The 16,026-nt window shown below is 46.7% G+C and overlaps 1 protein-coding gene across 2 annotated transcripts in view; it reads right to left on the bottom strand.

The window, feature by feature from the left end:
- Positions 1–16,026, bottom strand: part of ACRBP (acrosin binding protein) — a 59,171-nt gene that overhangs the window by 38,731 nt on the left and 4,414 nt on the right. The window contains exons 1-2 of one of the 2 annotated variants that reach the window (XM_054041978.1): positions 15,332–15,907; positions 6,098–6,192 (exon numbers count right to left, since the gene is read on the bottom strand). In XM_054041978.1, coding sequence (XP_053897953.1) covers positions 6,098–6,192; positions 15,332–15,677 — 441 coding nt within the window. In that variant the 5' untranslated portion in view covers positions 15,678–15,907. Of the gene's footprint in view, positions 1–6,097; positions 6,193–15,331; positions 15,908–16,026 lie in introns of those variants that run through there. The other variant, XM_054041987.1, reaches the window with a different exon arrangement.

Genomic DNA, 16,026 nt, shown 5'->3' with positions numbered 1-16,026 from the left:
ATTAATCATGATCATTATCAGTCCATAGGCTTCTGCCCGTTGGTGTCCACTTTCAGCTTGCAGATGATACTAAACAGCTAAAGATAGTTAAGTCCAAAGCAGACTGTGAAGAACTTCAAAAAGATCTCACAAAACTAAGTGATTGGGCAACAAAATGGCAAATGAAATTTAATGTGGGTAAATGTAAAGTAATGCACATTGGAAAAAATAACCCCAACTATACATACAATATGATGGGTGCTAATTTAGCTACAGCAAGTCAGGAAAAAGATCTTGGAGTCATCGTGGATAGTTCTCTGAAAATGTCCATGCAGTGTGCAGAGGTGGTCAAAAAAGCAAACAGGATGTTAGGAATCATTAAAAAGGGGATAGAGAATAAGACTGAAAATATATTATTGCCCTTATATAAATCTATGGTACGCCCTCATCTCGAATACTGCGTACAGATGTGGTCTCCTCATCTCAAAAAATATATACTGGCACTAGAAAAGGTTCAGAAAAGGGCAACTAAAATGATTAAGGGTTTGGAATGGGTCCCATATGAGGAGAGATTAAAGAGGCTAGGACTCTTCAGCTTGGAAAAGAGGAGACTAAGGGGGGATATGATAGAGGTATATAAAATCATGAGTGATGTGGAGAAAGTGGATAAGGAAAAGCTATTTACTTATTCCCATAATACAAGAACTAGGGGTCATCAAATGAAATTAATAGGCAGCAGGTTTAAAACAAATAAAAGGAAGTTCTTCTTCATGCAGCACACAGTCAACTTGTGGAACTCGTTACCTGAGAAGGTTGTGAAGGCTAGAACTATAACAGAGTTTAAAAGAGAACTGGATAAATTCGTGGTGGTTAAGTCCATTAATGGCTATTAGCCAGGACGGGTAAGGAATGGTGTCCCTAGCCTCTGTCTGTCAGAGGATGGAGATGGATGGTAGGAGAGAGATCACTTGATCATTGCCTGTTAGGTTCACTCCCTCTGGGGCATCTGGCATTGGCCACTGTCGGTAGACAGGATACTGGGCTAGATGGACCTTTGGTCTGACCCGGTACGGCCTTTCTTATGTTCTTATGTTCTTATCCTGAAACTATTCATTCTGGTGTGCAAATATCACCATATCCGGGAAACTTAAAACCAATTGGCTTTTGATTCTTTTGGCTACTGCAAACTTGAAGTCATTGTATTGACTGACTATAACAATCTCTTCAGCAAGAAAGTCTTTGTATTTTGAACATAGGGATTTGACCTGATGAATCCCAAAATTGAAGTCACACTTAACTAGGGTTACCATATTTAACAAGCAAAAAAGAGGACGGGAGGAGCCCCGCCCTAGCCCCTGCCCCTCCCACTTCCCGCCCCCCTCAGAACCCCCAACCCTCCCCCTGTTCCTTGTCCCCTGACTGCCCCCTCCTGGGACCCCTGCCCCTAACTGCCCCCCAGGACTCCACCCCCTACCTAAGCCTCCCTGCCTCTTGTCCCCTGACTGCCCCCTCCTGAGACCCTCCCCCCATCCTAACTGGCCCCCTAGGACCCTACCCCCTACCTGTACCCTGATTGCCCCAACCCTTATCCACACCCCCACCTCCAGACAGACCCCTGGGACTCCCACGCGCCATCCAACCACTCCCCACCCCTTGACAGCCCCCCCCAGAACTCCCGACCCATCTAAACCCCTCTGCTCCCTGTTCCATTGACTGCTCCGATCCCTCTCCCCACCCCTGCCCCCTGACAGCCCCACCCAGAACTCCCAAACACCGCCCCCGCTCCTTGTCCCCTGACTGCCCCCTCCTGGGACCCCTGCTCCTAACTGCCCTCCAGAACCCCACCCCCTACCTAAGCCTCCCTGCCTCTTGTCCCCTAACTGCCCCCTCCTAAGACCCCCCTTCAACTGCCCCCAGGACCCTACCCCCTACCTGTATCCTGACTGCCCAAAACCTTCTCCACCCCTCCCAAAAAGCCCCCCCCCGAACTCCCGACCCCCCCATCTCTTGACTGCCCCCTCCAAATCTCCCTGCCCCTTCTCCTGCCCCCTGGCCTCCTTACCCCGCCGCTCAGAACATGGTGTTGGACTCTGTGCAGAGCCGGACACGTGGCTGCGCTCCCCAGCACAACACACAACCCAGTCCCACCCCACCCAGTGCTGCCGGAGCAGGGCGCTGGGTAGCAGGGGAGGAGGAGCTGCCGAGGCCTGATGCAAACGGCCCGGCAGGCCGGCCAGCTCAGAATGCGTGTGCGGGGGGGGGGGGAGGCGGGGAGGGGGAGCTCTACAGCTGCTCCGGAGTCCAGCCCGGCAAGCTGTGGGGGAAGGGCTCTGGCTGCCAGAGCCCCATGCGAGCAGCTGAATTTCCTGCAGCCCTCCCAGCCGCGCCTCGCTCTGCATGGGGGGGAAATCCCGGACATTTTTAGTGATTTACAAATTCCCCCCCGGACGCTATTTTTAACACAAAAAGGAGGACATGTCCGGGTAAATCCGGACGAATGGTAACCTTAACTTAACTATTGCTGCACAATCAAAAGCGGACCACTCGTGGACTTCATCCTCTGGAAACCTGTCTGCCAAATGTGCACACAAGAGGTTTATGAAAATTATGATGAAACTGGTATCAATTTCATTATTTTCTCACTCCATAAGACTGTCTCTCCAAGGTACTGTTTTCTGATCTTGTTCAGTTTACCTCGGGCAAGGTGAAATGGTTCAAGAGGTGTAAGGCCCCGTTTCTGGAGCAGCATGGATAGTGAAGCCAGCTCCGACAAAACATCATTCAAAACTTCTAATGTTATTCGGTATTCCATGTATTCAGCTTTTTGTGGCAGTATTTAGAAACTGGATCAGTATCTTTGTCTTGCTCAAAATATTCCAGAAGAGGATTATAGTTGCGAATAATTGCTTGAAGTGCAAAGTGCCTAGATAACCAGCGCACTTCATTGAGTGGCCTGAAAGCCACTGACTCACATTCAGAAGCATCCACTATTTCCTGAAATTTGCATTTTCTCCTGGATGACTGACTGAGAACTGACAGTTCTCATTAAGGTTTCGATGTGTCTTATCAGCTTGACCTCTTTCCATGCATCGGAAATCCCCAAGTCTTCCCGGTGTGCAATGCAATGTTGCGGGACTAAGTGTGGAATATCACATTTCAGCTGAGCCACCATGCCATCGAGTTTGCCCAACATCACGGAGGCACCATCAGATGTGAACATCACCATTTTCATTAGATCAAGTTGGTGTTTTTTATAAAACTCTTTGATTGCAGACACTATTGAAACAGCATTACATTCTTGCAATAGTAATAGTCCACCAAACAAAGTTTTATAGTCTGCAGAATTTATTGATCTATATTTAAAGTAGAGTATCAAGTATCTGTTAATGGATATATCAGTGCTTTCATCAACAGCTAGAGTATGAAACATTGCTGATGCTATTTCATGCATGAGGTTATTTTGGACAGTACTGTTGATAATTTCAAGAAATTCAAAAGCATAATTTTTACTTCTCCAGCTCGCTGGTATGCACACATACTTTTCCATATGGTCATTAATACCCTGAACAGAAAGCATTGAGCAGTTCATTTTAATAGCCAACAACACACTGTCAGTAAGTACCTTGATTTGTTCTGGGTTTGAGTGCTTGCATTCAAGATTAATTTGCCTCCTCTGCTTTTCAGCTGGACTTTCAAGAATCATGCTAAATAATCTGCTCCGTAAGGAAGGGTTTTTGTTTCTAAGTCTTGTTACACCATCTATATAAGACTTACTTGACAGATGACGCTTTAAGAAATCCAACTTCCATACATCATTCCACATTCTTCCTGTTGAAAATTCTCCCGAAGCTCTGGCATCTCACAAACCAATATACACAAACCACTCCGTTGTCCTCATCATATGTGAATATTTCATGAAGTTTAACAAGCATTACACTATGTGTCTTCGGTGTAACCGTCTCTATAGTCTCATCCAGACATCCAGATTTAAATGAAGTCACTGTTCTTTTACACTTTAGACCTCTAGACAGTGACATTTTGGGATTGATTTTTTATTAGATTGGTTTATTTAAAATTAATACTTTTATTATATGGCTACTATTTCAATGCCCTTAACAGCGTGACTCAACAAAAGGGCAAACGGGAGATCATTCAGATCAGGATACCAGAAGTTTGTGCATAGCAAAAAAACGCGGCAAAAAAATGCGGGAAAATGGTAAAACATCACAAATAAATGTATGCAGTCCAATGCCTTTGAAAGATTTCAATCACGAAAACAACACTTACCTTTGTTCATTTCTGGGAAATCTTTACAGTTCCTTAGCAACTACGGCCAGGCATTTTGACTTATTCGCATGTACTTGAGTTTGTACATAGCCAAATGAAGAGACTACAAGGAGATGTGTGGGTCCCGATGTGATCAACGTTCCAGGTTCGAAATGCTGGCAGGGAGGTAACGAACAATTCATTGCCCTCCTTTCCCTTTCCCTCCCTTGCCAGCTAGTAGAATCTGGCTGTGTTGATAGATGGCGGGCGAACAATGTCAAAAGGCTCTGATGTAGTATTTCATTTTTTGTGTGCGCGGTGTTTCGCTGTGTGCACACGGTTTAGGATCTGTGTGCACATGCACACGTACACAGCTTAGAGGGAACAATGATTTAGACTGTTCTCAGTGGTGGCAGATGACAGAACAAGGAGTAATGGTCTCAAGTTGCAGGGGGGGAGGCTTAGGTTAGATATTAGGAAAATCTTTTTCACTAGGAGAGTGGTGAAGCACTGGAATGGGTTACCTAAGGAGGTGGTGAACTCTCCTTCCATAGAGGTTTTTATGGCCTGGCTTGACAAAGCCCTGGCTGGGATGATTTAGTTGGGGATTGGTCCTGCTTTGAGCAGGGGGTTGGACTAGATGACCTCCTGAGGTCCCTTCCAACCCTGATATTCTATGATTCTATGATATTCTCTACTGCAATAATCCCCCTGTGACACATGGCTAGAAAGGGTTAAACATCCTGCAAAATAAATAACCCACAGAGGACATGTGGGAGATAATGTTTGTGCTTTTGTGTATTTACATATGTAGTAGGATGGACAACATAATCAACAGTCCCTGTCTATGCTGTATTCTGATAGTTCAGAGGTCAAAAGAACAGTAAACATGGGATCTCTCTGTATTCATCTCTCTTTGAAATGTACTGAGAATGGTGGAGGAACAAGCAAATGGCCTTATGTTAATTCGTATAGCTAAGTACCGGTGATGGACCTCCTTCAAAGTCATCCTAATTACCTTTTGTTCCCCGAGGAAATCCCAACTTGTCAAAGAGGACATGAAATTGTATAAAAGATCCTTGGGTCCTGATTCTGTCATCGCAGATCTGCTTAGACTTCAACAGGGGAAGTCTGAGTCGCAAGACTGAGATCCCAGTTATGCTGGTACGCCCTGGATATGATATTTGGACCTATGAACTGAATTCTAAAGGAACTCTTTGAACTACAAAGCTCACCATCTCTGCTCTGAATCTAAACCTCAATGAATTGAACTCATGTCTGTATGTATATTCATCTTTTAACCATACTCTCTCTTTTGTTTTTTAATAAATTTCAGATTAGTTAATAAGAATTGGCTGTAGGGTGTATTTGGGTAAGATCTGAAACATTCATTAACCTGGGAGGTAATGTGTCCAGTCCTTTGGGATTGGTAGAACCTTTTCTTTTATATGATGAGAAATCAGAAATCATCATATTTGACGTGAGTACCTGGATGGAGGCCTGAGGCTGGATCACTTTAAGAGAACTGTGTTGTTTGGACTTCTGAGTAACCAGTAAGGTAATAAAGTAGGTGTTTTATGCTGGCTTGGTAAATCTAAGTATTGGAATATCCACCAGCTTTTTGGGGTTTGGCTGCCCCATTTTTTGTAGTTTGCCCTAATTTAGTAACCATAGCTGGCCCCCACTAGGACCCCGGTCATACCCCAAAATCCTCACCCCTCCACAGCAATAATCCCCCAAACCCCATACCTTTCACTGCAATAATCCCCTCAAAACCCTCTGCTCCACTGTGATAATCCCCCCCCACCAAAAGCCATCGCTGCCACTGTTCTAATCCCCCCCCCCCCCTCACCTTGGTGTAGTACTTGCGGTTGGAGCAGCGATAATGTGCAAACTGGCAGAAGGTTTGAAACCACAAGGCATCTGGGAGGTCAGAACAGATAGGACCTAGAAACAGAGTGAGATGCGGTGTCAATACTAACAGGGAATTCACTCCCCTGCCCACAGGTGTATGAACCAGATCATAGAATCGCAGAATATCAGGGTTGGAAGGGACCTCAGGGGGTCATCTAGTCCAACCCCCTGCTCAAAGCAGGACCAATCCTCACCTAAATCATCCCAGCCAGGACTTTGTCAAGCCTGACCTTAAAAACCTCTAAGGAAGGAGATTCCACCACCTTCCTAGGTAACCTATTCCAGTGTTTCACCACCCTCCTAGTGAAAAAGTTTTTTCCTAATATCCAACCTAAACCTTCCCCACTGCAACTTGAGACCACTACTCCTTGTTCTGTCATCTGCTACCACTGAGAACAGTCTAGATCCATCCTCTTTGGAACCCCCTTTCAGGTAGTTGAAAACAGCTATCAAATCCCCCTCATCCTTCTCTTCTGCAGACTAAACAATCCCAGTTCCCTCAGTCTCTCCTCATAAATCATGTGCACCGGCCCCCTAAATATTTTGTTGCCCTCCGCTGGACTCTTTCCAATTTTTCCATATCCTTCTTGTAGTGTGGGGCCCAAAACTGCACAGAGTACTCCAGATGAGGCCTCACCAATATTGAATAGAGGGGAATGATCATGTCTCTCGATCTGCTGGCAATGCCCCTACTTACACAGATTAAGGCAAGGGCACCTGTTTGTTGGATGTGGAAGAAAATGCTGAATGTGTGCATGGGGACCCAAAGCACCCCTTAGAGCTAAGCTACAGAGCTCTGTGCAGTTAATGCTCAGGCAGTCTCCTGGCTGCTATATACTCTCCCTATGTCAATCTGTGGGAGTGCCTCATTTTATGGCCTAGTTTGACCACCTGCTATGGACCTCTGTGACAGAGTGGGAATTGTTTACTTTCCTCATGGATTGTATTTTCTAAATGGACAACCAATCTAATTCTCAATTACTGAGGGACAATCTCCACTCATTGATATATTTTGCTTTCCACAACCAAATCTCTGTACAACTTTTAATAAGTGATGTACCCAAGTATTCAGATTCTAATATCTAAACTGTATTGTTAAATCTATTCACCTAAATTTGGGTTATTGCTGATTATGTACTCTATGTATCATATGACTTTTAAAAACAAACTTTGTATTTGTGGATAATCTAGGAACTATACCCAGTTGTACAGACACTCTTTTCTCATTCTAAATATTATATAATTTTTTAAACATTAGCTTCGATAAAATTTTTAAATTTGTATGCAGCCTGTGCACGCCTCAATTTCCCTTATGTGCTGCATTGTTACCTAGAGGCGGAGAAAGGACTGCTTGCTCTCAGGGCAGGTGAAGAGACATAGATATGGGTAAAAACAACGAGGAGTCCTTGTGGCACCTTAGAGACTAACAAATTTATTGGGCATCAGCTCTCGTGGGCTAAAACCCACTTCATCAGATGCATGGAGTGAAAAATACAGTAAACAGTATAAATATTACAGCACATTAAAAGATGGGAGTTGCCTTACCAAGTGGGGGGTCAGTGCTAACAAGGCCAATTCAATTAAGGTGGAAGTGGCCTATTCTCAATGGTTGACAAGAAGGGGTGAATATCAAAGGAGGAAAATTACTTTTGTAGTGCTAATGAGGCCAATGCAATCAAGGTGGACTTCGCCCATTTCTAACAGTTGACAAGAAGGTGTGAGTATCAGCAGAGGGGAAAATTACTTTTTGTAGTGACCCATCCACTAGATGTGATATAGATAGATATGGGTGTCACCTAGTTGCCTGGGCCTTGATCCCCATATCAGTGGGGCATCTGAGAAGACAATGCTAAATCCATTCACTAAGATGTTCACACCTAGCAACCAATGACCCAGAGAGATACAGACTTCCCTGCCTCTCAGCAGGGGAGCTGAGCCACATTTTCCCTGGGCTGCGGGGGAGGTGGAAGTTAAGTGTGGGCTGTGGGAAGCAGTCGGGACACACACCTAGGAATCTGATGAAAGGGTCTGATGGAGGGACAAAGCGAGCTTGAACACTGGGGTTCACTACAGCTTGGCTGGGCTCTGGCTATCCTCCCCATCTGGCTCCCATCCACAGGAGCAAGGGATAGGCTGGGTCTCACAGGATCACTGTGGGCATTTCCATATCCCCCATTGGAATCTTCTGGCCTGGAAAAAAATGTCCCAGCATGCAGCTTTCTGTACAGGCCAGTGTTCTGAAAGGGTACGTGAATCAAGCACCTTCCCTGACCATGCCACAATGATGTCAGTGAAATGGCCTCGGTGATCCACCAGTGCGTACAAGACAATGGAGCCCTTTCTATTGATGTACTCCATCGCAAGATGGCCTGGGGCCAAAATGGGGATATGTGTGTCATCTATCGCCCTGCTGCAGTTAGGGAATCTCATTGCGGCAAAGCCATCCACTATTTCCTGCACATTACCAAGTTACAGTCTTTTGTAGCAGGAGGGGATTAATAGCCTTGCACACTTGCATCACCGCAACTCCCATGGTGGACTTTCCAACTCCAAACTGATTCGCAACTGACTGGTAGCAGTTTGGAGTCACCAGCTTCCACACAGCAATCGCCACTCACTTTCCCACAGTGCGGGCAGCTCTCATTCTGGTGTCCTTGTGCCACAGGGTGGGGCGAGCTCCGCACACAGATCCTGGAAGGTGGCTTTGCACATGTCAAGGCTGTCTCCCCACTTTGAACTTTAGGGTACAAATGTAGGGGCCTGCATGAAAACTTCTAAGCTTAACTACCAGCTTAGCTCTGGTCCGCTGCCACCATTTCCCAATTGGATTCCCTCCCTGGGAAGCCTTGAGAAACCTTTTACCAATTCCCTGGTGAATACAGATCCAAACCCCTTGGATCTTAAAACAAGGAGAAATTAACCATTCCCCTCCTTCCTCCCACCAACTCCTGGTGAATCAAGATCCAAACCCCTTGGATCTTAAAACAAGGAAAAATCAATCAGGTTCTTAAAAAGAAGGCTTTTAATTAAAGAAAAAGGTAAAAATCATCTCTGTAAAATCAGTATGGAAATAACCGTACAGGGTAATCAAACTTAAAGAGCTCAGAGGATTCCCCTCTAGTCTTAGGTTCAAAGTACAGCAAACAAAGATAAACACTCTAGTAAAAGGTACATTTACAAGTTGAGAAAACAAAGGAAAACTAACACGCCTTGCCTGGCTATTTACTTACAAGTTTGAAATAGGAGAGACTTGTTTAGAAAGATGTGGAGAACCTGGATTGATGTCTGGTCCCTCTCAGTCCCGAGAGCGAACACACTCCCCAAACAAAGAACACAAACAAAAGCCTTCCACCACCACCACCCCCAAGATTTGAAAGTATCTTGTCCCCTTATTGGTCCTTTAGGTCAGATGCCAGCCAGGTTACCTGAGCTTCTTAACCCTTTACAGGGAAAAGGATTTTGGAGTCTCTGGCCAGGAGGGATTTTATAGTACTGTACACAGGACAGCTGTTACCCTTCCCTTTATGGTTATGACAGCACATCTGAAAGTTCTGCAGCCACTGCTTGTCATCCCACACCTACATCATGATGCGATCCCACCACTCAGTGCTTGTTTCCCAAGCCCAGTACTGACAGACCACTATGTGCAGCTGCTCCATGAATGACAGCAGTGATCTTGAATTATTTGTTTCCATGGCAGACAGCAGGGCAGGCACCACCGATTCATCCTCTGTTTCACAGTGTGGATATTGCAGATCAGCCGCATTGTTTTCATAATGCACATCACAGACTGGTCAGCAGTTCAGGATCCATGCTGTCAGGCAGAGATGGCAGGTGCACAGTTTACAAAGACTGTTGAAAATGGCACAAAATGCTATCGGTTCCCAGAGCTCTGAGCAGCAGAGGGTGACGGAGGGTGGCGAGTTGCACAGTGGGATAGCTACCCACGATGCAACGCTCTCTGTTGATGCAAGAGCAACGACTGTGGACACACTCCACCGACACAAGGAGTGTTGTGTGGACATGCAAAACTGATGTAATTAAAGCAGCTTATTATCGTTGACGTAACTTAAGTCAATTTAACTCTGTAGTGTAGACAAGGCCTTAATGGAGCAATGGCTAAGGGCTGCTTCTTAGGGCTTTTGACACAGGGACATTTACTGCCATCATTACACAGCTAGAGAATAAGTGTAACTTAGGGTGACCAGATATCCCGATTTTATAGGGACAGTCCTGATAATTGTGGCTTTTTCTTATATAGGCTCCTATTACTTCCAACCCCCGACGCGATTTTTCACACTTGCTGTCTGGTCACCCTAGTGTAACTCCTTACATGGATACTCATTATTGCAGAAAAAGAGCGACTTTTTTCCAATTTTTCTTGTGGGTCTGGTACCTTCCCCTTCCCTCCCCTCCCAGTCCCTTATACTCTGCACAAATCAGATGGACTGGCACTTCCCCTTCTCCAACCAAACATACAGCATTAATTCTGACCTCTGGAGGATTTGAGTGAATGGGGGTTGGGGGTGGCCTGGGAGTCCAGCCTGGGAAACCCAGAAAGAAAACAAAGAAGGAAGAGCCCTGAGTGAGGGGAGGAAGCTGCTTGGAGGACAGCCAGCTGCTTGCAAAAGGGGACTCTTGTAAACACTCAGCCTGGAGCTGACAGGACAGCTGAGGACACATGAGCAGCATACCACCCTGAGCTCACAGTGCACGCCAGCACCTTGCCAGAGAGCATGGAGAGTGTGGACTGACCTAAAGGGGGAAGGGGATTGCATTGGCACAGAGCAGAGAGTCTGTGTATCTAGCCAGGTGTGGGGGTGGGAAGAGCTGTTTTGCTATATGCTGTGCTCAACTCTGTGTAACCCCTGCTAGCGAGCTTGACTTGGGGCTGCTCCTGGCTTTGCCCGCATTAGATAAAAGTGTTGTTCTATTCTTAAGTGTGGTGCTTGTTAGGGGTTCAATCTAACACACACACACACACACACACACACTCACTCACTCAACTCCCTGCAGGGCGAGTCAAGTGTTTGTGCCCAGGCGCATGGCTGGGACCTGGGACACCTTCCCCAATCGTGGTAGCCCCCCACCTGATACTCATGTCACTTTGGAAGTGGTATAAACTAAACCAGAAAAGGACAGTCTTGTTCTGGGATAACAATAAACACATCGTGAGTTATACCAATATAATTATCACTATATAATTATACTGGTAAAATTTCCCATGCAGACAGGCTCTTCATTTGTCAACATTTACAACTAGCAGTTGCAGGAAGAGAATATATAGCTAGATGCTTTGTCAAAATCCTCCTATATGCTTTGGAAAAATACTGTGTGCCTAAAAGAAATATAAAATATGAGAGGTATGTTTTCAGTAACTGTGATCAAAATAAAACTGAAACTAGACCAGTATGCAGCCAGGCTGTCCCACTTACTGTCATGCACATTTGCCTCACTTGAAGGTGAACTTGTTAGAAATCATATAGTTTTGAACACCCAAGAAAAGATCAGAACACATATGCCTCCACAGTCTTGAGTTGGAATTTAATCAGGCTGTTGACATCTGTGGTAGCAGTGAAGAAGTAAAGAAACAGCTACAAAAATTTAAAACATTAAAAATAATGGAAGACATATCCTATCCCCTAAAACTGGAAGGGACCTTGAAAGGTCATTGAGTCCCCTGCCTTCACTAGCAGGACCAAGGACTGATTTTGCCCCAGATCCTTAAGTGGCCACCTCAAGGACTGAACACGCAACCCTGGGTTTAGCAGGCCAATGCTCAAACCACTGAGCTATCCCTCCCCCCATATACCACATGCAAAACAAAGGCAAACAGACTAAAACAAGAAATAAGACTACAGTCTGCAAAGGAAGACAAGCACAAGCAATGCATGAATTGTGGAAGAAGAAACCTTCAAAAAAGCAAATGTCTGGGATATGTTGCTACATGTGCTTATTGCACGGAAATAAATCATTTTGTAAAAGAATGCAAACAGTGCCATATAATGGATAACAGTCCTATAATTACAGCAAGTGGGAAGTGACAATGACATGCGTCCTCAGATGAGTTTGTCTCCACCACCGCCTGCTTTAGGGCTGTGAAATGCAAACAAAACAAGTTGTTTGCAGAACTAAACTGTCAGGCATCACCCGAGGCACCCAGTTCAGACAAATGTCACATTGAGAAACACTTTAAAAACAGACTGACATACTGGTAGAGCTGGGAGGCTGAAAGAAAGTAACATGACCAGCAGACTGGATAAGTGTAAGCGGGGAAATGGTCCCGCTATTGTGAAGAACTTTCCTGGCTTCTGCACTACCCCAGTGAAATGGACTAGCAAAAGGATCTGAGTCCTCGTTCTCACTTCCTTTACCCAGAGGCCTGTCTGCCCTTGAGGACTTCCCTTGCACTCTCCTGTCTGGCAGAGTCCTCGTAACTAGTGGTGAGCTGGAGCAGTTCCCACGGGTTCGCAAGAACTGGTTGTTAAATTTAGAAGCCAGTGTAGAACTGACTGTTAAAGAGACGGGCGGGTAGGCAAACAACTCCGGTCCATGGGCCACATTTGGCCCGCGGGACCATCCTGTCCCCTGCCTAAGCTCCCAGCTGGGGAGGCCGAGGCTCCCCTGGCCCCTCCCCCGCTTCCCCCTCCCCGCAGAGCCACAGCATGCCGAGCCGCCAGCGCCAACGCTCTGAGCAGCTCAGCTCCTGCAGCTTTGAGCTGTGAGCTCCAGCGGGCCGCGTGGCATGACCTGGCATAATTATACGCTGCCCTGAGCAGCATGGTAAGGGGGCCCGGCCGGGGCTGGGAGGAGGGGGTGAATAAGGCAGAGGCCGGGCAGGGAGCAGTTGGAGGGGGCGGAGGTTCGGGGGTGGGGGCGGTCAAGGGCCAGGGAAGGGGAGGTTGGGTAGGCGTGGGAGTTCCGAGGTCTGTCGGGGTGGTGGTGGATGGGGTCCAAGGGCTATTTAAAGGGCCCAGGGCTCCAGCTGCCTCTGCCGCCTCGGGTCCTTTAAATAGCTGCTGGAGCCCTGCTGCTTCCCCAGGACTCCAGCAGCTATTTAAAGGGCCGGGGCAGTAAAGCAGGGGAGCCGCGGGCCCTTTAAATAGCCCCCAGAGTCCTGGGGTAGCGGGGGGCTCCAGGGGCTATTTAAAGGGCCCTCGACTCCAGCTGCCTCTGAGCCCCGGCCCTTTAAATAGCTCCCGGAGCCCCGGGCTGCTGCTGCTACCCCAGTGGTGGAGAGAGGAGGAGAAACTTGCGGGTTCTGAGGGCACAGTAGGGGGCAGGACGTGGGTTAGGGTCAGATGGGTGGGGGGCGGGGAGACAGGCACGTGGGGCTTGTACTCACTGTGCAGTTCCCTACTGGGTCTTTGGTGGCATTTCGGCAGCAGATCCTTCACTTGCGCCGGGTGAAGGACCTGTCGCCGAAATGCTGCCGAAAACCCAGAGCAAGTGGACCCGGTAGGGAACCGGTTCTTAGGATTTTGGGAGCTCACCCCTGCTCATAACCCCAACAAGGCTGGGCCTAGGATTCCTGGGGGACTCGACCCCCAACCTTGCTGTGGTCATTTAGGTCAGGGGCTAAGGTGTCCCCACTCCGGGGTGCTCTCTCTGCACTGGATGCTTTCTTGACCCACTGATCATTACATACGATTTAAAGCAATACAGTTTATTTAATTAATAACTAGTTTAAAAAGGAATAAGGAAAAATGGGAAAGGTTGAAGGAAACACATCACCCCGCTCTGTGGCAGGAAACATCACAGTGTCTCTGGAATGTCAGTCTGTTCCTTGTAGTATGTCCCAGTGTGGCGTCCCATGTGGAGCGGATAAAGCACACGACCAATGTGGTTGCAAGCTGAATCCGAATCTGTTTATTGCAAGCTTTCTTTTATAGTTTTTCTCAACATTACATAACACAATTAGGCTATAATCACACATCTACGGATTGGACAAGAAGGAGAATCATGTGTTTATCACATGTATAGCCCCACACCGATTGGTTCAACCGTTCCTTACATAAGGCCATGATTTGTTTACCTCATCTTATATAATACTAGACCACCAGGGGGCCTTACATAAGGCCATGATCATCTTATATAATCCTAGACCACCAGGGGGTCTTACATAAGGCCATGATCATCTTATATAATCCTAGACCACCAGGGGGCCTTACATAAGGCCATGATCATCTTATATAATCCTAGACCACCAGGGGGCCTTACATAAGGCCATGATTTGTTTACCTGGCAAGTGTCCCATCATGACCCTTACCTCCTCATGGAACTTTTCATTAGGTTGGTGTAGGGATGATACATCCCCACACCTCCCCCCTTTTTCTTAAATAAGGCCTATAGGAGGGTCCAACTAACATTAGGACAATTACTAGCCACCTGACTACTTTTTTTGAACCTATAAAACTGACGACAGGTGACATTTAACAACTGGGAACTATTAAAAAACATAACATTACATAAATACCCACGAAAACCATTGGGGATCCGATGGGGTGGCCATGAACAAGCAAAAAGGGCTTTTTGGCCAGTTTGGTTCGCCCAGGTGATTCAAACATTTTGTCGTGGGTTAACAAAAGGTACAGAGTTTGGACATACAAAGACCCCTGCTCCTATAATAAGGAGTCCGAACAAATAGAAGCACAGCATTATCAGGTGTCTAGGTTGTAGCAAACAACAAGTGCAGGTCCGGTGTTGCGGGGCCGTTGTTTGGCTTCTGTGTGGCGGCATGGTGTTCGGGTAGCAATATCATCTGCCGGAGGGATCTTATCCGGTGTTTTTTTCCTATATGTCCTTTCAAAGTTAGATAAGCCTGGCTCCGCCATTCTTTCCAACCTATTCCGCAACTGCTCACCCTGCCCCGGGAACTCTGGGGTACAAACATCATTGGTGACAGGAAAGCCGGGCTGGTTCAGGGCTCGCAATGTGTGGGACTGCGGGGGATGGCTCTCACCGGCCAAATGGGACAACTGATTCAGCATGTCCTGTAGCTGAAGGCCCTGTTTGTACATTCCTGCGTTTCTGCCCCCATTTCAACAAACGGGACAACGTGTCAGAGGGAAGCTTCTCTCCCCGCTTTTTAGCGATGCGTAATAAAAAATTATGCACCGTCTCCTTCTCTGCAGACAAAGCAGAGCCCATTTTATTAAAAGCAGCCGCTTACCTGTGAGCTCACGAACGTCTCTCTCGGACGACCAGGAGCCGGTATCCTCCGGTACCTCCTGCCGCGGCTGCCACCTCCGCCTTTTCTTACCGAACGCTTCAGTTTTTGGTCGTGCTCCAGTTGACACTGAGCTTGGCAAACCATTTAAATCTTGGTAGCCTGCCCTCTTATTCCCACAGATTCCCTTTCTTTGATGATCTTTGTGAAGAAGGCCTGTTTCCACCTTAACAGGGCACGGCTGTTTGCGCTTTTTGGTAGAAGGAGTGCTGGAAGGAGAAGAGCCAGCACTGAGAGCCTTTTTAATATCTAAATTCAATTGTTCCAGTTTCTTCATGAGAGATGACATAGAGTCTGACCTCTCAGATCCTTTTTCTGGTTGGATCTGCTTTCTCTTTGCTTAGCTTCTGAGACAACACCTGTTGGGTCTACTGTCTGAGAACATTGATCCCTGCTCCACTGGCGGCTGTGTTTAGTATGATTTTTGCTAGCTTACTCTGGGCAAAGTCCTGGCTGCCTTGATGTCCAAGCCGAATCACGTCGGGGTCACCATTTGTGGGGTCCCATGCGGAGCGGATAAAGCACACGACCAATGTGGTTGCAAGCTGAATCCGAATCTGTTTATTGCAAGCTTTCTTTTATAGTTTTTCTCAACATTACATAACACAATTAGGCTATAATCACACATCTGCGGATTG

The sequence above is a fragment of the Malaclemys terrapin genome, chromosome 1 (assembly GCF_027887155.1).
Source record: "Malaclemys terrapin pileata isolate rMalTer1 chromosome 1, rMalTer1.hap1, whole genome shotgun sequence".
NCBI lineage: Eukaryota > Metazoa > Chordata > Testudines > Emydidae > Malaclemys > Malaclemys terrapin.
This window is presented reverse-complemented; position numbering and strand designations above follow the sequence as displayed.